The sequence below is a fragment of the Papio anubis genome, chromosome 2 (genome assembly GCF_008728515.1).
Source record: "Papio anubis isolate 15944 chromosome 2, Panubis1.0, whole genome shotgun sequence".
Classification (NCBI taxonomy): domain Eukaryota; kingdom Metazoa; phylum Chordata; class Mammalia; order Primates; family Cercopithecidae; genus Papio; species Papio anubis.
In genome coordinates, this window is record NC_044977.1 from 110338020 (window position 1) to 110359733 (window position 21714).

The 21714-nt window shown below is 37.7% G+C and overlaps 2 protein-coding genes across 8 annotated transcripts in view; one reads left to right on the forward strand and one right to left on the reverse strand.

The window, feature by feature from the left end:
* The window catches only part of CCDC39 (coiled-coil domain containing 39), a 58592-nt gene extending 38405 nt beyond the window's left edge, over nt 1-20187 (forward strand). Inside the window, exons 14-20 of the mRNA XM_031663548.1 lie at nt 6607-6730; nt 14935-15094; nt 15535-15641; nt 17493-17633; nt 17764-17943; nt 18098-18183; nt 19379-20187. Coding sequence (XP_031519408.1) covers nt 6607-6730; nt 14935-15094; nt 15535-15641; nt 17493-17633; nt 17764-17943; nt 18098-18183; nt 19379-19535 — 955 coding nt within the window. The 3' untranslated portion in view covers nt 19536-20187. The remainder of the gene's footprint in view (nt 1-6606; nt 6731-14934; nt 15095-15534; nt 15642-17492; nt 17634-17763; nt 17944-18097; nt 18184-19378) is intronic.
* The window catches only part of TTC14 (tetratricopeptide repeat domain 14), a 36487-nt gene that overhangs the window by 3860 nt on the left and 10913 nt on the right, over nt 1-21714 (reverse strand). The window contains exons 13-15 of one of the 7 annotated variants that reach the window (XM_031663550.1): nt 16872-17055; nt 7671-7765; nt 5690-6686 (exon numbers count right to left, since the gene is read on the reverse strand). In XM_031663550.1, the coding sequence (XP_031519410.1) occupies nt 7696-7765; nt 16872-17055 (254 nt within the window). In that variant the 3' untranslated portion in view covers nt 5690-6686; nt 7671-7695. Of the gene's footprint in view, nt 1-5142; nt 5168-5689; nt 7766-14269; nt 14772-16112; nt 17056-21714 lie in introns of those variants that run through there. The other 6 variants (XM_021934633.2, XM_021934636.1, XM_021934634.2 and 3 more) reach the window with 6 other exon arrangements.

Consider the following 21714-nt stretch of genomic DNA (forward strand, 5'->3'; position numbering starts at 1 on the left):
CAGAACATTGTAAAGCATTGACTACAGTGTTGTTTATGAGAAGTCTGATTATAGATTAATGATATTTATTTTGTAGGGAAACTGGGCTTTGTTTTCTTTCTGGAAGCTTTGGGACACTCTATCCTTGGTGTTTCATAATTTTCTTGTATGTTTCTGGGTGTTTTGTCATTTTAAAGTTTCTCTTGCTTTACCCTTCCTGGGTGAACTCTTTCAGTGATTTAAAAAAATATGTATCTTAGGTTCAGGGGTACACGTGCAGGTTTGTTATACAGGTAAACTTGTCATGGGGGTTTGTTATACAGATTATTTCATTACCCAGGTACTAATCCTAGTACCCAATAGTTATTTTTTTTGTTTCTATCCCTCCTTTCACTCTCTACCCACCAACAGGTCCCAATGCCCATTGTTTTCCTCTTTGTGTCCATGAGTTATCATTTAACTCCCACTTATAAGTGAGAATGTGCCGTGTTTGGTTTTCTGTTCCTGCATTAGTTTGCTAAGGATAATGGCCTCCAGTTCTATCCATGTTCCCGTGAAACACAGTATCTTATTCTTTTTTATGTTGCATTGTATTTCATGGTGTATATGTGCCACGTTTTTAAAATCTAATCTGTCACTGATGGGTATTTACTTGATTCCATGCCTTTGCTACTGTGAATAGTGCTACAATGAACATTTGTGCACATGTGTCTTTATGGTAGAATGACTTATATTCCTTTGGTATATACCCAGTAATGGGATTCCTGGGTGGAATGATACTTCTGCTTTTAGTTTTTTGAGGAATCACCACATAGCTTTCCACAGTGGCTGAACTAATTTACATTCCCAACAATATTGTATAAGCATTCCTTTTTCTCTGCAACCTCACCAGCATCTGTTATTTTTTTTTTTTTTTGACTTTTTAATGGTAGCCATTGTGACTTGTGTGAGATGGTATCTGTGGTTTTGATTTGCATTTTTCTAATGTATGTTGAGCTTTTCTTCATATGCTTTTTGGCACATGTAGGTCGCCTTTTGAAAAGTGTTCATGTCTTTTGCTCACTTTTTAATATGGCTGTATTTTTTTCTTGTAAATTTGTTTAAGTTCCTTATAGATGTTGGATATTAGACCTTTATCAGATGCAGAGCTTGCAAAAATTTTCTCCCATTTTGTAGGTTGTCTGTTTTCTCTGTTGATAGTTTATTTTGCTGTGCAGAAGCTTTTCAGTTTTAATTATATCTATTTGTCACTGTTTTTTTTTTTTTTTTTTTTTTTTTTTTGTGATTGCTTTTGGCATCTTCATCATGAAATCTCTGCCTTTTTCTCTGTCCAGAATAATATTGCCTAGGTTGTCTTCCAGGGTTTTTATAGTTTTGGGTATTACGTTTAAATATTTTATCCATCTTGATTTTTGTATGTGGTGTAAGAAAGGGGTCCAGTTTCAATCTTCTGCATATGGCTAGCCAGTTATCCCAGCACCACGTATTGAATAGCAAATCCATTCCCCATTGATAGTTTTTCTCAGTTTTGTTGAAGATGAGATGGTGGTAGGGATGCAGCCTGATTTCTGGGCTCTCCTGCTGCATTGGTCTGTATGTCTGTTTTTGTACCAGTACCATGTTGTTTTGGTTACTGTAGCCCTGTAGTGTACTTTGAAGTTGGGTAACGTGATGCCTCAAGCTTTGTTATTTTTGTTTAGGACTGCCTTGGCTACTCAGACTCTTTTTTGGTTCCATATGAATTTTAAAATGTTTTTTCCCTAGTTCTACAAAAATGTCATTGGTAGTTTGACAGAAATAGCATTGAATCTGTAAGTTGCTTTGGGCAGTATGGCCATTTTAATATTGATTCTTCCTATCCATGAGAAATCAGCTTTCTGCTGATTTCCTTGAGCAGTGTTTTCTAATTCTCATTGTAGAGATCTTTCACCTCCCTGGTTAGCTGCATTCATAGGTATTTTATTCTTTTTGTGTTGTGTAATGGGATGGCGTTCCTGATTTGGCTATTGGCTTGGCTGTTGTTGGTGTATAGGAATGCTGGTAATTTTTATATGTTGATTTTGTATCCTGAAACTTTGCTGAAGTTTTCTATCAGCTGAAGCAGCTTTTGGGCTGAGACTATGGGGTTTTCTAGATATAGAATCACGTCATCTGCAAACAAGGATTTAGATGCTCTTTCATTCTCTTGCCTGACTGCTCTGTCCAGGACTTCTGATACTATGTTGAGTAAGAGTGGTGAGAGAGGGCATCCTTATGCTGGTTTTCAAGAGGAATGCTTCCAGCTTTTCTCCCTTTACTATCGTGTAGGTTTGTCATAGATGGCTCTTATTATTTTGAGCTATGTTCCTTCAGTACCTAATTTATTGAGACTTTTTAACATGAAGAGGTATTGAATTTTATCAAAAGTCTTTTCTACATCTATTAAGATAATCATGTCATTTTTGTCTTTAGTTCTGTTTATGTGATGAATCAAATTTATTGATTTGTGTATGTTGAACCACTGACAGCTTGCCCCATGCACCTTGAAAAGCCGCAGGCACTCAATGTCAGCCCATGAAAGCAGCCACAGGGGCTGTACCCTGAAAAGCCACAGAAGCAGAGCTACCCAAGGCCTTGGGAGCCCACGCCATGTATCAGTGTGCCCTGGATGTGAGACATGGAGTCAAAGGAGATTACTCTGGAGCTTTAACGAGTGCCCTGCCAGGTTTTGGACTTGCATGGGGCTTGTGGCCCCTCTGTTTTGGCCAACTTCTCCAATTTGGAACAGGAACATTTACTCAATGCCTGTGCCCCCATTGTATCTTGGAAGCAACTCACTTGTTTTTTATTTTACAGGCTCATAGATGGAAGGGACTTGCTTTGTCTCAGATGAGACTTTGGACTTGGACTTTTGAGTTAATGCTGGAGTAAGACTTTGGGGGATTGTTGGGAAAGTATGATTGGTTTTGAAATGTGAGGACATGAGATTTGGGAGGCACCAGGGGCAGAATATGGTTTGACTCTGTGTCCCCACCCAAGTCTCATCTCCAACTGTAATCCTATGTCGAGGGAGGGACGTGGTGGGAAGTAATTGGATATTGGTGGTGGTTTCCCCAGTGCTGTTCTCATGACAGCAAGTTCTCACGAGATCTGATGGTTTAAAAATGTTTGGAAGTTTCCCTCTCTTGCTTTCTCCTGCTGCCTGGTAAAGATGCTGCTGCTTCCCTCTTGCCTTCCATCATGATTCATGATTATGTTTCCTGAGACCTCCCCAGACATGTGGAACTGTGAGTCAATTAAATCTCTCTTGTTGTAAATTATCCAGTCTCAGGTAGTATATTTATAGCAGTTTGAAAATGGACTAATACAATGGTTATTCCTTTAACTGTGGTGTAGACTGAGTACAGTCAACAGACTTCTTTTCTGGATGTTTTCACAGGGCCAAGGCTTTGTGTGGGGTCTTTATTTGTAGCTGACTTCTTATCTTTGGTTTCACAGGAGGATATGTTAGGAAGTTATTTTTGGTGTTGAAGCTTTGGGGTGTGATCCAATAGGTGGTGCTTAGGTGTAGTGGTCAGTAGGTAGGCTCTTGCTTGGCTGTGTGGCTCCTCTATATTTCCTCACAGTTGCATCATGCTCTTTCTCAATGCTCTGTAAGTGTGGGCTCCTCTCTCACCTGAGTGCTGGCTGTAGATCATGGTTTGGTGCTACTGGGCTGCCCACCACAGCTCTGGGGTGATCTCAGGGTTTATGTTTCTTTCCCAACTTGGAGGCAGCAGAGGAAGGTACCTTAGTAATGGTTGTGGCTGAGGGTCTTTTGGTTGTCTCCTGAGGGCTTCATCCCAGAGAGTTGCAGGTCAGCAATCACTGAGTGCAATAAAGCCAGGATGAGGTGGTCTGTGCTATGGGCCCAAGCTGGGGACACCCTGCCTGGTGATGAGCAGTAGGGGTTTATGTGATCCATGGGAGATGGACTGGCTTCCTCTGCTTGGGTGGATTACAGCTTGTTGCAAATACAGATGAGGTACTTAGGGTCTTTGTTCCTTGGTTAATCTGAGGATAGCTGGGGTAGTACCACTGCAGAGCCAGTGGCAGAGGCTTTTGGTTGCCCCTGGCGGTTCTACCTCTGAGAAGCATTTAGCTGCTGTTACTGGTAGTGTTCAGCTGGTGGGGTAGGAGGCTGTAGTGCTGGTGTGAGCTTGTGGCTTGCTGGGGAGTGAGTACGGAGTTAAGGGAGTCGGGATAAGACAGTGGTGTCTTTTCTGCATGGTGCCTGTAGTGTGCTGTAAGCTCAGGCATAGTCCTCAGGTTGTTTTCCCCCCAAATCAAGGGCAGCAGGGATAGAACTGCTGCTGTGGTCGTGGCAGAGGGGCTATCATATGCCTCAGGGAGTCTCCAGCAAACTCCAGTCCACTACCAGTGGGTATGCTCAGCCATGGGTGGAGCGACCGTTCTGTGGTCACGGGCTGGGGTCCCTGTCTGGTGAAGAGTCGGGATGGGGGTTCCCAGGGAAGAGAGGCTGAACTCCTTTCTGTGTGGTTTCTTTTAGTTATTTCATTCAAGTTTTTCTTCAGGTCAGAATATTTTTCTATTTAATTTTTTTCTTACCATCATAGTCTCTGTTTTCTCCATTTGTTGCTCACTTTTAGTAGACTGTGTTGGCCCTTTTAGGTCTGTCCTCCAGGTTTATTTTTCCTACTTGTATTTTACTTTCTCAGATATTCTTTCTCTCTCCCTATTTCCCTCTCCTCTGCCTCATCTCCCCCCCTTGTCTCTCTCTCCAGATTGCTCATTAAATCTTTATTCTTCACTGCTCTTACATTGAAAACGAAAACTTATTTGCAAGCACTGTTGTTCTTTCATTAGTCCTTTATTTTCATAGCAGCCCATCTTGTTTTATGGGTGTTTTTGGAATCAATATCCTCTTCTCTTTTAGAGGGTACTAATTAGAAGACTGAACATTGTCTTCTATGCATTATGTGTTAATCTCAGGTCTGTTCTTTGTTCATTTTGTTCATTTATGCTGTTTGCTTTCCATAAATGTTTGATGGTCCTTTGTTTTGTTAATATTAATAAATTCTTATTAATTGGTGGATATTGGCAGCTAACTGGTAAGGGTTTCCTCTGCAATTAAGCGGATTTCTGGTTTTCTCCAACAGATTACTCCTCTAAATAGGAGGGCTGATTGTAGGCTCTGAGCTAGTTTGTCCTGTAAAGAGCATAATAGCTATTAAGCAGGGTTAGGATTTCATGGTTACAAAAAGTTAGGAAGTGTTTGAGTGACGAACACTTCCTCTCATTCCTAAGTAGAACTGCCTTTCTTTTTCATTTACTTCCACTGTTGGGGAAGCCTAGACTTACTTCATGTTTTTACCTCTTTCTCTAGCTTCAACATGTATGCTAGGAACTGTGGTAACTTTCTGGTTATCACGGGAGCAGAAAGCATTCCTGGCATTTCTGTGTGCTTTGAGGGGTTGAGGGGAATGGCCCAGAGGTGTTGATTATAGCCTCACAGATCACTCTTGTTCTTTTTCTTATTTCTGAGTTTGATTTTTTTCAGACTTCTTTGGTGGAAAATGGCTTCTGCTTCTGCAGTGGTCTTCCATGTTTGTATCTATTTTTTTTTTCTATTAATCTTACCCCATCTGTTTTCCATGAATTCATGAAAAAATATTGTACCTTTCTGGTTCTCAGAACTGCTATGTTGCTGTTTTTTTTTTTTTTTTTAATCCTTTTTTTTATTTTAGAAAGGAAGAGCAATATACTATGACTGGTCCATAATCTTGAAGTCCAGCAAGGTTTTATGATCACATACAGGATGAGTAAATATTTTCTGAGGAAATGAGTGATAATTTAAAATAAGAAAAACTGTAACTTCTGACACTATTTAAACATATTTTACCATGAGTTTTCTCTAGCAGTAGAAAAACGGGTAGATGGAGGATTTCTTTTTCATCATGATAGCTTACTTTCATGAGTTTGTGGCAGGCAATTGTGTCACTCTCCATATTGCCATGCATATGTTAAGATTACTAAGTTCTAAAAAATAGCTCAAAAATATAAATTTACTAAAATAAAAGGAGAAATTAACCAATAGATTTAAGAATCTGAATCTGAATGCTGGAAGACAATTCTCAACCGCCTTGTTTGCACTATCTTTTTAAAGACGTTTGAATAGCCAACAGCCTCAGAAACTAGAGGTAATATCTCCTTCTGGAGCAAAAATTAGGCATGTTTGCTTATTCCCCACTATAAAATATTTGGGTTACCTAGGCTTGAGATTCCTCAGCTGTGATGCAAATCTACCATGTGCAGCATCCACTTGAGCCCCTTCTTGCCCCCATGGGATATAGGGAGCCAGGGGAACCAATGGCTATGTCATGAGAAATAAAGTCCTTTGTCTCTGAAACAGGAATCGTGTCTTTTGCCAGCAAAAGACACAGTGAAACTGTGGCAGGCTAACTTGTCAGCTTTCAAGTAGGGTAAATATCAGATCCTTCACACCGAATTATTAAAATGTGAGAACAAATTTAAGCTGTTTTAGTAGTAACACAAATCCAAATGTCTTCAATAAGAACACCTGATAGTCCTTTAAAAATTTAAAAGTATGTTATTCATTTCTCAGTGTTTTTTTTTTTTTCTTATTAGCACGGAGTTTCATGAGCGGCTAAGTAAAATTGAGAAGCTGAAGAATAGATATGAAATTCTGACTGTCGTTATGCTGCCTCCTGAAGGAGAAGAGGAGAAAACACAGGCCTATTATGTAATAAAGGTAATTTTAATTGATTCACAGTTATGATGGTATGTTTTCTTTGTTAACTCATTCATTGTAATCCTCTAAATTAAACAAAATAAAAAACAAAAAAACAAAATTGCAACTTTCCCTCCATGAAATCTAGCAACTATTTCACTTAGGGCCACTGTTACACTTAACAAAGGCCAAAACATTCATTCCTAAATGGAGATACTGAAAGCGCTATTCATTCTATATACCTCCAGTCTGTGAGGTCAAGCACTGCCCTCTGATTCCCAAAACTTACTGCGAACTTGCTCCAGAACTCTTCCTCTTTTGAGTTCAGGTCATTCTACTTGACCATTCTTTGACACTTTTTTTTTTTTCTATTATTTGTGGCATGTCATTTCCCCTAGTCAAGATTCGTAATCTTTTTAAGACCTATTACCACTCTAAGGGTCTTTGGTATGCATGTGACAACCTGTTCAACACTTGAGGCTTAAAGTTTCCTTGACTTCACTATAGCCACCCACTCTTATGCCACACCCTAGCTGGACCTTAGCATTTCTTGGAGCTACACCACTTCTGAATTTTAAACTCCAGTTTACCATTATAGTCCTGGTAAGGCAGCTGTTCAGAGAAGAAGAGGGCGCTTCCCTGCCCTCATATTATAGGGAGACAGACCAGGTGAATCTGGTTTTTTTTTCCCGATGTTTGACAGTAGTCTGTCATCCCATGGTTATCTTTAACCCATAAGGGGAAATTCATTAAGTGATGTGGAATTGAGTGCTATTCCCTTTCTAAGCACTGGTATAGTCATTTTTCCCATGTAGAAAATACCCTGAACAGGAGTAATTTCCTTTATAGAAAGGTCTAGGATATTTCTCAAAATGCTACAAACAAGGGATGGAACTTGTAACTTTGACTCATTTCCCTGTACCCTACACAAATAGGGGTGAGATGATCTTCCAGTTCATACCTTCAGAGAATGGCTCTTGTAGATGCTATCTCCATTTGACTTCTACCAACTTAATTAGCCAAATTTTCTCCTGTAGCTCTTCTTCAAATCTGCCCCTAACAAATACAGCAAGTATGGTATGCCTGTCACTTTGTTTAAAATTCTGCCTTTCCTATGAGAAATCAGTCCCAGCTCTCAAAATGTTCTTATTACTTGTCAGTCTGTAATACCTCAGGCTTCTGCCCAAATACGACTTTTCTCCTCTCAGGTTTTAAAAGTTCCTGAAGGATAAAGGGGAGGCTCTTTTTAGGTGTTGGGAAATAGGGAGATGTTGCAATTCCAATTAAGTTTCTCTACCAAGTGGTGTGATGGGTTACCTAAAAGTACTGGTGTTAAGTGTGCCTTTGTCCATATCCTACCACTGCTTAGACAGGTGTCCAGGAGTAAGCTACTTAACCGTGTGAGGCCTAAGTTTCCTCACTTGGAAAATGAAACAGGTAATACTGTTACTTTTGTTGGGAGAAATGAGAAAATACATGTAAAGCCCTTGGGATGGTGTCTGGCACAGAACGAGTCCTCAATAAATGTTAGTTATTATTGTTATTACTGTGATGATGCTGATTAACCTAACTCAAAGGAAAGCAGGCACATTTTATATGAAGAATATTCCTTCTGTTTACAGTGAAAGTGCTGGATAAATATCAGAATAATGATTATGTTAAATGAACTGAGGCTATCAGTGACTTCCTCAATGTCCTGATGCTGTATTTCTTATCTTCCATCTTATCTGGGATCCACAGCTTGGCACACAGTTATTCCCATTTTTTTGTTGTTGTTGTATAGCATATTTACACTTTTTACTGATAACACTTCACAAGTCTCAGATGTGTAAAAATGAAACTTAATAACTAAACTCAGTCTAGCTCGTATCAGGAAAAATTATGGCCTGAAAAATAGAGAAAAGCAAACCATGGGTGCAATGATGCCAGTGCAGGGTGAAACCAAAGTGCTGGCATTTTCTAGTGGGCCCTCCAGGTATTATCTGATTCTACAGGAGTGCACACCTTCGACTCTCGACTAACTTATTTTACAACTCTGTAGGTATAGATAACTTGTAGACAACTGATAGTAACACAAGTGATTCTTGCTGCTAACAATGTAAATGAATTTTGGCCAGCAGAAATACAACTCTGCTCTGTAGAAAAGATAACCCAAGCATTAAAGTTTATTACACTAAAATATATTAATATGTTTTGCATCTACCAGCAAATTCACTTAAGCATTTCTGATTCTACATGTCTATAATATAAAATCTGTTCTTCATATTCTTCTTTGAAATAGTCTAAAACATCTTACTGGCTCTTCATTAACAAGTTAAATAAAACCTTTAATAAATGTTCATTTCATATTTGTATGAGAATTTTTAACTATTTGAAAATAGTATCTTGGCATTTTCACTGCTGGGAAAAACCCTGCCAATTAGAAGTTAATTTTTGTTTTTTCAATGTAAATCTGTTTTTCAATGTAGCGGATTCTGTTTCTTGATGTAGTAGATTTAGGATTTAAATATAGTCAATTCAAAATTTTTTCCCTTCCCTATCCTTCTTATGTTACCTACAAAGGGATCTCTCCTGATGGATACATATATTGTTTACAAACACATATTGTTTATGACTGTAATAGAAATTTGATTACAATGCTAACCACTGTTGTCTTTTCTGAATGTTGTGGATTAGGCCTCAGCAAAACTATACACTATAGCCAAATGCTGCCCACCACTTGTCTTGTAAATAAGTACTGGGAGACAAAATACACTTATTCATTTATACATTGTTATGGCTGCTTACATGCTACAATGACAGAATGAAGTAGAATGGCCCATAAAGTCTAATTACTATCTGGCCCTTTACAGACAAAGCTTGTCAAGCCTTTTTATTAGTTTCTGAGGGCTGCTGTTACAAAATACAATAAACTAGATGGTTTAAACAACAGAAATATATGTCTCGGGCAGGGCGCAGTGGCTCACGCTGTAATCGCAGCACTTTGGGAGGCCAAGGCGGGTGGATCACGAGGTCAGGAGATTGAGACCATCCTGGCTAACACGGTGAAACCCGGTCTCTACTAAAAATACAAAAAATTAGCCAGGCGTGGTGGCAGGCACCTGTAGTCCCAGCTACTTGAGAGGCTGAGGCAGGAGAATGGCGTGAACCCGGGAGGCAGAGCTTGCAGTGAGCCGAGATCGCGCCACTGCACTCCAGCCTGGGCAACAGAGCAAGACTCTGTCTCAAAAACAAAAAAAGATAAAGGCGTTGATAAGGTTGGTTTCTTCTGAATGCTATGAAGAATAACCTGTTCTATGCCTCTCTCCTAGCTTCTGGTGGTCTGCTGACAATCTTTGGTGTTCCTTAGTTTATAAATGCATCACCCTGAAATCTGCCTTCATGTTTACATGGTGTTCCTTCCTGTGTCTCTTCACATAGTTTTCCCTCTGTCCAAATTTCCCATTTTAATAAGGACACCAGTTATATCAAATTAGGACCAACCGAATGACCTCATTTTAACTTGACTATATCTGCAAAGACCCTATTTCCAAATAAGGTCACCTTCTGGGGTACCACAGGTTGGGACATCAACATAACTTCTTATAAGGGACACAGCTCAACCCATAGCTCCTGTCTTTGGTCTTGTAGTAAGCTCCTGTCTTTGGTCTTTGTCCTATGGGGCATACATGGCTTTTTCATCAACTCTAGTATCTTCTTATATCTGACCCTTAAGGGCCAAACTGAAAAATATAATTAGTAACCAATGAAGGACTAGTATTTTTCAAACCTCATTTCCAAGTTTCTCTTAGTCTTTGCAAGGAAACAGTCTAGTTCTGACCACAATTTAATGAAACTGTCCAATTAAAGTTACTTGAAAATGTTGGTCAGAAACTTTTGAAAGATATATCATCTCTGATTTAGAAGTGAATGGAATCAGAATTTTAGAACTTCAAGCTATACATGGAATTATATCAGGAATTGGCATAAAATCAACAAATTCAACTCCTTCATTTGAAAAATGAAGAAACTGACCCAGTAGTCCACAACTAAAATCTGTTTGGCTCATTCCAGCTCGGTCTCCCACTGTACTATTATATTTCAAATGAAATGGGGTTACCAATTTGAGACTCACAGAAATTAGATATAATTTCTATAATTTTTTTGCTAAACTTTTTAAAATTATGTAATACTTATCACAAAGTATGTGTAACTAATGATCTGAAGCACAATAAAACAAATGCCAGTGAAAATGTTAAGAATGGAAATATTACTAATAAAACTTATCTTTACAATTCCCCCTGCCCTGCTGCAGGCTGCTGTGAAACTGACATATAAGCAGACGGCACTCCCCACAGCTTCCTACCCATGTAAATCACCTGAGGAACCACAACCTCTCTGGCCCTGGGCCCATAGCTGGTGCCATTTTGAGAATTTAATGCTGGGCTGTGCCTTAAAACACTACTGCAGCTACCACCTGTCCAAGGTGGGAGAGGGGTGACCAGGCACTCCAGTGCACCCCTAAGACAATTCCCACGACCTTGCTACTGGCTGTTGTGAGACAGAGGTGTGAGAAGACTGCACTCCTCACAACTTCTTACCCACCTGCACACCTCACCTAAGAGGGACCCTGCACTCTCTGGTTGCAAGGCCACAGCCAGCACCATTTGGAGCGTTTAATGCTACACTGTGCCCCACATTTGGGCCAAGTGCAGGCTGACTTGCTGCAGCTGTCTCCGATCCAAGGAGGGAGAAAAGAGACCAGGCACGCCCACGTACTCTGGTGACAATTCCTGCCACTCCACGATGGCTGCTGTGGGACTTCCTACAGCTTCTTACTCATGCTGTTGCACCTTTGAGAAAGGTTGCACCCTCCCTGGTGGCAGGCCTACAGCACAGCCACCACAGCCCATACCTGAGTATTCTGCCAGTGTCTCAGGAACCACCCCATCTCTGACTGTCACAGCCAGCACCTAAAGGTACTACAAAGGGGCCTGAGGACTAGTCTGCTGGCCCAAACCCATCCCCCAAGTCCTCAGGTATGCCATCCAGGGGCCCAGATAGTTACCAGCCCAGTGCATCACTGCTGGCACATGATCAGTCCTGCTATAGTCTGTTGGGGCAACTTAACCTACCAATACCACCACAGCTGACACCCACTCACGTGCACTACCAACAGGCCAGAGGACCAGCATGTCCAACCCATTGCAGCTACCAGCAACACCAGTGTGGACCTTCTGGGTTCCAGTGAGTTGCTTTACCACCACTACTGCCATTACCTGCATCACACCAGCTGCCCAGGGGCCTGAAAACCCGCCTACATGTCTGGCCCATCATTCCCACTACCAACATCTGAGCAAGCTACCCAGAGGCCCAGGAATCAGCCTTCCAGGACCCACTAACACCAGTGACAGCACCAGCTACTCTCGGGCCTAAGAATAGATACACTCAGCCCACCACTGCCACCAATGGGGCCCAAAGACAGGCTTACCTGGCATCCTAGACTGCAGCAAAACTTCAACAAAGGTCAACTAATAACCATACCTTAAGTCACTGAGGAAATCACAGATACCACTGACGTTGTGTACTGCCTAAGAAATCATACAAAGACCACACTACCACAGGCACCCCATATCAAAGCATCAACTACATATGTACATCTTCAGGAGAAAATCCTCCCCTAGGAAAGCAATTTCAAACAAATGAGCAGAAGCAACTGTTACATGAGATATGCATCTATCAATGGAAGGACACAAGAACCATGAAAAAGCAAGGAAATGTGAACCACCATATGACAACTGTTCAGCAATAGATCCCACTCAAAAAGAAATCCTTGAAATGCCAGATGAAAAATTCAAAATATTAATAGAAACTCAATTAGATGCAAAAGAAATCTGAAAACCAACACAAAGAAATCAGAAATCAATTCAGGGTATGAGCAAAAAATTTACCAGGGAGATATCTAAAAAAACAAAACAAAACAAAAAAACAAAGTAGAACTGAAAAACTGAAAGAACTACAGTACACACTGGACACTTCAATAATAGACTACACAAGCAAAAGAAAGAGTCAATAATAGATAAGACAAGCAACAGAGAGAATCTCAGACCTTGAAGACAGGTCTTTTAAAATAATCCAGTCAGACAAATTAAAAAAAATAAAAAAGAATAAAAAAGAATGAACAAGGCCTTCAAGATATTTCGAACTAGTAAAGTGACTGAACTTACAAATTATCAGTTATGCCTGAGGGGTAAGAGAGAGAAAAAAGCTTAGAAAGCCCATTTAAGGAAATAATTGATGAAAACATCTCAAGTCTAGTGACAGAGTTAGACATCCAGATACAAGAGGCCCAGCAATCCCCAGGAAAATACATTTCAAAATAATACCTCATCGTGGTGTATTGTAATCAGAATGTCTAAAGTCAAAGTGAAACTGCAAGAGGGAAGTTAAAATTCGCAAGAGAAAAGCATCTAGTCACCTATAAAGGAAACCCCATCAGAGTAACAGCAGACTTCTCAGCAGAAATCTTACAGGACAGAAAAGAATGGGACAGAATTTTCAAAGCACTAAAAGGAAAACAAAAACAAAAACAAAAACAAAACAAAAACACATCTGTCAGCCCCCAATTTTATATCCAGCAAGAATAAGCTTCATAAAGGAAGAAGAAATACCCAGCCAAGCAAACACTAAGGGAATTCTTCACCACTAGACCAGTCCTCTAAGAAATGCTCAAAGGAGTTTTAAAATGGAAACAAAATGTCAGTATTCACCATCATGAAAACACACAAAAGTATAGGACTCAAAGGTCTTATAAAACAAATAAACAAAAGAGGGAGAGAAAGGAATCACTGGCAACATAACAGAATTCTGGTATTTGTCTTTCTGTGTCTGAGTTGTTTCTCATCATCACTAATCATTAGAGAAATGTAAATTAAAGCCAACAATCAGAATGGCCATTAAAAGACAGAAAATTTTGTATGTAATTTATGTTTATTGCACTCTATGTTTATTGCAGCACTGTTTACAATAGCAAAGATGTAGATTCAACGGAAGTGTCCATTGATGGATGACTGGATCAAGAAAAGGTGGTATATATGCACAATGAAATACTATCCAAACAGAAAAATGAATGAAATCCTGTCTTTTGCGGCAACACAATGTAACTGGAGGCCATTATCTTAAGAGAAACAACTCAGACACAGAAAAACAAATACCATATGTTCTCACTTATATGTGGGAGCTAAATAATGCGCACACATGGAAATAGAGTGTGGAGTGATAGACATGGAAGACTCAGAAGCATGGTGGGGGTATCAGAGGGACACGGATAATGAGAAATTACTTAATGTGTATGATGTACAGTATTCCAATGATGGGTAGTACACTAGTCAACACTACACAATATATCCATGTAACAAAATATACTTGTACTCCATAATTTTTTACAAATAAAAATAATCGGAGAAAACTTTATATTTTTAATTGACTACATTCAAGTTTAAATACATACATCTCAGAACTGAATAAATTAAAATGAAATTATTAGTGATTTTGACTAAAAATTTTCTTGCATATATATACACATATATATGTATATATATGCATACTATCTATGTCAGCCTTTAGGACATTCTTTGGAACTGTTTAGGTACAGCTCTACAGAACCTAGCCCAGTGACAGCATTACCCTAACCTGGTAGAAAGTCACCGAGTATGTCCACTCTTAGAGGAAATAATTTTGGTCTTTAGCAATTCATAGACTTCATCTTTTTCAGCCACATTTATTACAATGATCTTTTTTTTTTTAAATTATTTTTAAAATTGTGGCAAAATATCTTTTACTCCTAAATTTTGAAATAAAGTGTTCCTGAACCTCCTTCAGGCCAGAAACATTCTTCTGGTTTAATATCTAGTATCAAACCTCTCTCCCTCTCTTCCCAGTAATATTTATATTTGATTAACTCTTTGGCAATTTTTGCTGGAAAATTTTATGTAAGCCTTGGTTACTTACTACATTTCCATGATGGTTTTGAATTCTGTATCCTATGTGCCATATTTTGAAGGCCTGATAATTTGGGCTTCCACTGTAAATCAAGTGCAAGAAATAAATGCTTGGTGCTGTATGTAGGCCACAAGATAAACTGTTATTGTCACAAGTTAACCATTTTCTGCCCCAAAGACAGCCATTAGGCATTTCTTCCCCTAGTAAATGCTTTTATTCAACCAGTTCTATTCTGTACTTCATAGGCTGCTCAAGAAAAAGAAGAACTTCAAAGGGAAGGTGACTGTTTGGATGCTAAGATCAACAAAGCTGAAAAAGAAATCTACGCTCTAGAAAATACCCTGCAAGTGCTGAATAGCTGTAACAACAATTACAAGCAATCTTTTAAAAAAGTGACTCCATCTAGTATGTAGGAGTTAAAATTTTTTATACATATATACAGTGACAAGTGCATAGTTAAAAGGAATACTGTGAGACATGAAGAACAAAAGTATACTATGTTTGATTGGGTCAGAAAAACTAATCCCTTTTCTTTGCTCCCCCCATGCCGTTTTTTTGCTATGTGGTTTTCTAGGGTGTTACTTCCATTATTAGTTCAGGTTCTGTATGGCATATCACCTCTCTAGGGTAATTAATTCAAAAACTGAAAAAAATGGCAGCATATTGCTCCTCTATGTTGACAAAACAAGAAATGGCTACTACATGCCCATAGTGTTTTTCTACAAGTGGATATAAAAGATTTAACCTTTCTTAACAAAAATATTGGTGCAATTTACATAACACTTTAAAATTTGATTTCTACATAGCATGTTGAAATTTTAAACTAAAAATGTTCTACATTTCAGGTGATGAGTATGAGCTAAAAATTCAACTAGAAGAACAAAAAAGAGCTGTTGATGAAAAATACAGATACAAACAAAGACAAATCAGGGAACTTCAAGAAGACATCCAGGTAAATTCTACAGACATTTTAGTAATATGCCTTCAATAAAAGTCAACTATCATTACTGCTACTTCTATTCTCTTGCTCTTCCACCAAGAAGACAGTTATTTAGAATCTCTTTTAGGGAAGCAGATAGTAAGAGATAACAGTCTCTATTTAAAGGAGACAAAAACAAGTGCTCAAAGTCTTAGGTAAATTAGTTAAAATCCCAGTGCTAAGCCCTGACAATTACTTGTTATTAGTTGGTAGATAATGGTTATTATGATCTACCCATTAACCCTTTAATGAATTTTAATTTCTTAAAGATCACATTAAGATTGCTCCTTAAAAAAGTTTGAAAGAAAAAATAATAATATAGTAGAAAGTAGTTACTAAAGCAAATCACTGAAAGATAAAAGAATGTGCCTTGTAAGCAGGTGCTAAACATTGACTTTACTAATAAAGCTGAAGAAGAGATACTGTGAATCTTTGCAAATTCCATGATTTCAGTTGTCATTGTTGTTTTACTTTTTCCAAAATACTATAAAAATACTTTCCAGTTAAATTACATACAAAATTTAATCCACAAAACCATTATACAGTCATGCACTGCAATGGGAATGCGTTCTGATGAATGCATCCTTGGGTGATTTTGTCACTGTGTGAACTTCGTTAAGAGTGTACTTACACAAACATAGATGGTATAGCCTATTGTTGCTAGGCTGTAAGCTTGTAAAGTGTGTTACTGTATTGAGTACTACAGGCAACTGTAACACAATGGTACTTGTGTATCTAAACAAATCTAAACAGAGAAAAGGTACAATAAAAATATGGTATAATGGATTAAAAAAACAGTACACCTGTACAGGGCACTTACCATAAATGGAGCTTGCAGGACTGGGAGCTGCTCTGGGTGAGTCAGTGAGTGAGTGGTAAGAGAATGTGAAGACCTAATTGCTGTACACTACTGTAGACATGATAAACCATGTACACTTAGGCTACAGTAAATTCATAAAATAATTTTAGTTCTCCAATAATAAACTGACCTTAGCTTACTAGAGCTTTTTAACTTTAAACATTTTTAATTTTGTAAAATTTTTTGACTCTTGTGGTAACACTTAGCTTAAGCACACATTGTTCAACTGCACAAAAATTTTCTTTATATCCTTATTCTCTAAGCATTTTTCTATTTTTTTTTTTACTTTTTAACTTGTTTTGTTAAAAACTAAGACACATACACACACATAAACCTAAGCCTACCCGTGGTCAGGATCATCAATACTACTGTCTTCCACCTCCATATCTTGTCCCACTTGAAGGTCTTCAGGGTCAGTAACATGAATGGAGCTGTCATCTATGATAACAATGCCCTCTTCTGGAATACCTCCTGAAGGACCTGCCTGAGGCTGTTTTATAGGTAATTTTTTAAATAAATAGGAGTACACTGTAAAATAATGAAAGTATATTGTATAGTAAATACATAAATCAGTAATATGTTTTATTATCACTATCAAGTATTATGCACTGAACATAATTGTATGTGCTAGACTTTTATATGACTGGCAATGCAGGTTTGTTTACACCAGGCATCACCACAAACTCATGAGTAATGTATTGTGCCACAACATTACAACGTCGCTAGGTAACAGGAATTTTTCAGCTCCATTATAATCTTATGGGACCACCATCATATATGCAGTCCATCATTGACCGAGATGTCATTAAGAGATACATCACTGTACTTATAACTCACCAACAGAAATAATGTATATTATGTACAAAAATAAATGAATTAAAATTAAACAAATACTTGATAAATGACAAGTTATATAAAAGTCAATTTCTGATTCTAAAAAATACATGTTAATACTTTTTCTACAGAGCATGGAAAATACATTAAATGTTATAGAACATTTAGCAAATAATGTCAAAGAAAAGTTATCAGAGAAGCAGGCTTATTCATTTCAACTAAGTAAAGAAACGGAGGAGCAGAAGCCAAAATTAGAAAGAGTGACCAAGCAGGTATTGACATCTTTTAAAAACTGACCTTTCATATTTACATTTTTGAAGTCCCAAATCCTCCTTCATCTATTAAAAATATTAAATTCTGGAAAACAGGTTTATAGAATAATTGACTATTATTTACCAACAGTGTGCAAAACTCACAAAGGAAATCCGTCTTTTGAAAGACACAAAAGATGAAACACTGGAAGAACAAGACATCAGACTTCGTGAGGTCAAACAGTTTCACAAGGTTATTGATGAAATGTTAGTTGATATCATAGAAGAAAATGCTGAGATCCGTATTATCCTTCAAACATACTTTCAACAGGTAATACAGCACCTTCTATTAAATATATTTCTTAAACACTTCATGAAAATAAAAACTTTTATGACATTCATCATGAAGTGAAAGCTAATTAAAAATATTTCTCTTCTAAAAAACAGTAAGTAGTACTAATGATTGCTATTGAATATTCCTCCAGAGTGGGTTAGAACTACCTACGGCTAGTATTAAAGGCAGTCGTCAGAGTTCTAGATCTCCTTCACATACTTCACTACTATCAGCAAGGTAAGTGGGAGGTTAAAAAAAATCTGCTTAACTCTCACAGCTGTACACTAAGTGATCCCAGCCACTTCTACATTACCGCAGCTGTTGGACAGGCCCATGGACTCAAGGCCAGTGCTCTTTTCACCCTCAGACATCTCACTAGTCAGCATCAGATAGATTAGATGCAGAAACAGCCAACAGAACAAGAATTTCCTTCTGACTTCTGCTGGTGTCACTATTTCTAGTATAGCCCAAGTGCTCTGTGACTATCAGTTATTTCAGTAGGATAAAACAGAAATAAATTTGGGGGCTACATCTAGCATTTGGGGGTAAACCCCAAGTTGGGGGAAATTTTTAAAAAACATATAAGGGCCGCTTAGATGTAAAGACATATAAGACACAATTTCTGTGATTAAAACCACATTGTGGTATTTTACATAATCAGGATTTGACTTTATGAAGCTTTATTTTGCTAAAAAGGAAACTTTTTTTTCTTCTGCAGTTGTTATCCAACAGTTCTATCACCAGATGCTTAAAGCAACATTCTTGTGCTTTGCTGACAAAAGTTTATTAATAATGATCCTGATTTTAGAATTCACAATCTCCTGCATTCAGCAGCTACTTATTAAATTACTATTCCTTAGTCCAGGTAAAAATTTCATGAAGAGGCCCCTAAAAAACAGTGTTTCATTTAAGTAAAAAACCTGTTTCTATATAATTGAACATCCCTGTACTTTCATAAAATATATATTTAAAACTTATTTCAGAATTATATAGCTAGTTGTTTTTCAAATGACCCCACCATTTTATTCATCAATATGCCTCTCACTCTTCTCTTCAGCTTAAATTACAAAAGGTATCATTTTATAATTTTTGCCAGCACCAAATCCTCTTGGCCCTCTTTCCTCTGTCTTGGAAACTTTCAATGCTTAATGATTCCAACTCTAAAAAACTGATTATAGTTCAAAGCATTTTTACCATGTAGGAACATACTTACTGAACTACTTTTCTACTGGTTTGAAACTCATGTATGTTCATCTTTCTTTTCCTCTTTAAACTTTTTATCTATTGATGGTCATTTAAAAACGTATTAACACTACTAATATGCACTTTTTTGGTCTCTTTACTTATGGAATCATTATTTTGCCAATAATGATAGAGTCTATACTGAAATACAAACTTTGCATTAAATTTATAATTCTGGTTTTTCTTCTAGGTCATCTAGGAGTACAAGTACATCTACTTCTCAGTCTTCAATTAAAGTACTGGAGCTTAACTTCCCGGCTTCTTCTTCACTAATAGGCAGCCCTTCTAGGCCAACTAGTGCTAGAAGTAGCTCTAGTAATGGTAAGAGCAAAAAGAGCAGCAAATAAACATTTTAATCTCTTCTGAAAAAGTTGTAAACACAAAAACAAAAGTATACTTTAAAATACAAAACGACCCAACACATTTTAGATAAAATGTGTTATCCACTAGATAGTGGAAAGTGTAAAAACTTAGTGGTAAATGTAAAACTTGTTTAAAAAAAAAAGGAACGTTCTCATTTTCTCCATACTGAAGAAAAACATTAATAGCAGATTCTTGACAAGGCTACATATTATACAAGCATAGAAAAAATGCTGTATTTCACTGTAATTTTGATGTTCGTAGTGTTAGAAAATAGTTTGCTTCATTATTTCACGAAACTACACTCATTTCTAATGTAACAATCTTTCAAGAAGAAATGTCTAAAAATTTACTGTACTATTATGAGCTTATTACAATGTGAAAATCTCAATTACCCTACAAGACACCAAAATTAGGTTTTCTTTATTCAAAGTAACTATTTCTCAGACTTTTGGGGGAGGAAATTTGTTAAAGGCAGTTTCTTCTTTTGCTGTAATTTTTAACCAAAAAATAGCATCAACCCCCCACACCCCCCAAAAAAAACCAACTGATAAGAGAAACACTGTATATCAATTTTAAAATGCAGCTTAGGGCCGGGCGCGGTGGCTCAAGCCTGTAATCCCAGCACTTTGGGAGGCCGAGACGGGCGGATCACGAGGTCAGGAAATCGAGACCATCCTGGCTAACACGGTGAAACCCCGTCTCTACTAAAAATACAAAAAAACTAGCCGGGCGAGGTGGCGGGCGCCTGTAGTCCCAGCTGCTCGGGAGGCTGAGGCAGGAGAATTGCGCGAACCCGGGAGGCGGAGCTTGCAGTGAGCTGCGATCAGGCCACTGCACTCCAGCCTGGGCGACAGAGCGAGACTCCGTCTCAAAAAAAAAAAAAAAAAAAAAAAGCAGCTTAAATTTATAAAAATCACTTCTGACCTTGAAGGAAATCATACGCATTAAAGATTTGCCAACCAAGTATAAAGAATATAATTTTGAAATTTTCTTAATAAACAATTTAATGAAAGCTAGATAGGACATGATTTGCAATAGAAATTTCATTTAGCGTGAGGTAGACTGCCAAATATAGTAGTTTTTCCAGTTAATACTTTATTATAACATGTGCCCAACACTTTGTACTCTTGGAATGGTGTGGAATATTAGAAAACTGGATTTTAAATAAATGTATTAGAATTCATGAATGTAAATGTTGTCTCCTTCAAACCTGGGGAAAAAATACTCATTACAACTGTCATTATTTTAGAACTGTTGTTTGTATTTCTTTCTGAAAAGCAGTAGTGGTAGTGAATAGTTCTCCTGATTATTTTTTGTTTTGTTTTAGAAATAGGAAAAGGCATAGCAAAGTCCAAAGAATAAGGTGGGCAGAAAAAAACACTAGGTAATAAAATTTCTGGCTAAACTACTGCTCTAATGCATGAGATTTATAAGACCTAAAAACTGATTAAAGTCACTTTGCTCATCAAAGTTCTTATTCTCAGCCCTATGCTAGTTTGGGAATTACTTAAAACTTGAAATAGTATTAAACACTGTTCTATGAAGGCAGAGGTTGTATCTTACTGCCTCTGTAACCTTGGATAGTTACTTCCCTGTTTTCCTCATTTGTACTATAGACACAGAAAGTTACCTACAAGTTTATTGAATTGGATATTAAAAAAAATGCACAGGGCTTGACACACAGAAATTGCACTAACAATCTCTACTTACCGAGTTGCCACCTGGAACTTAGCACAGTATTTGTGGAATGGTTTGGTTCTTAGGCCAGCATATAAATCTACATTTAATCCTTAAATAACAGTTCTAACTTCAGTGTACTAATGATAAATGGTGCAACAGGGGATCAACCTATCTCCAAATCTGGACACTTATCCTCATATCCAAAAATCACGCTTCATTTGCTTATGGAGACCAAAATATGATCTTGAGAAAAATTACTGAAGATGTCACTAGGGATTCTTGACAATGTAAATCCCCAGTAATTTTTGCTGTGATGAGCTTCCTTAAAAATTGGTTTGTCTGCTCTGCTTAACATGGCAAAAACTGCAATTACTTTTGCACCTACCTAATAAATTCAGGTAGCGTATAGGACAAGGTACTATTCTCTTACACTGAATGGGGTGTAATAGCCATTCAGACTGATGCGAGATATCTCATTTGGTT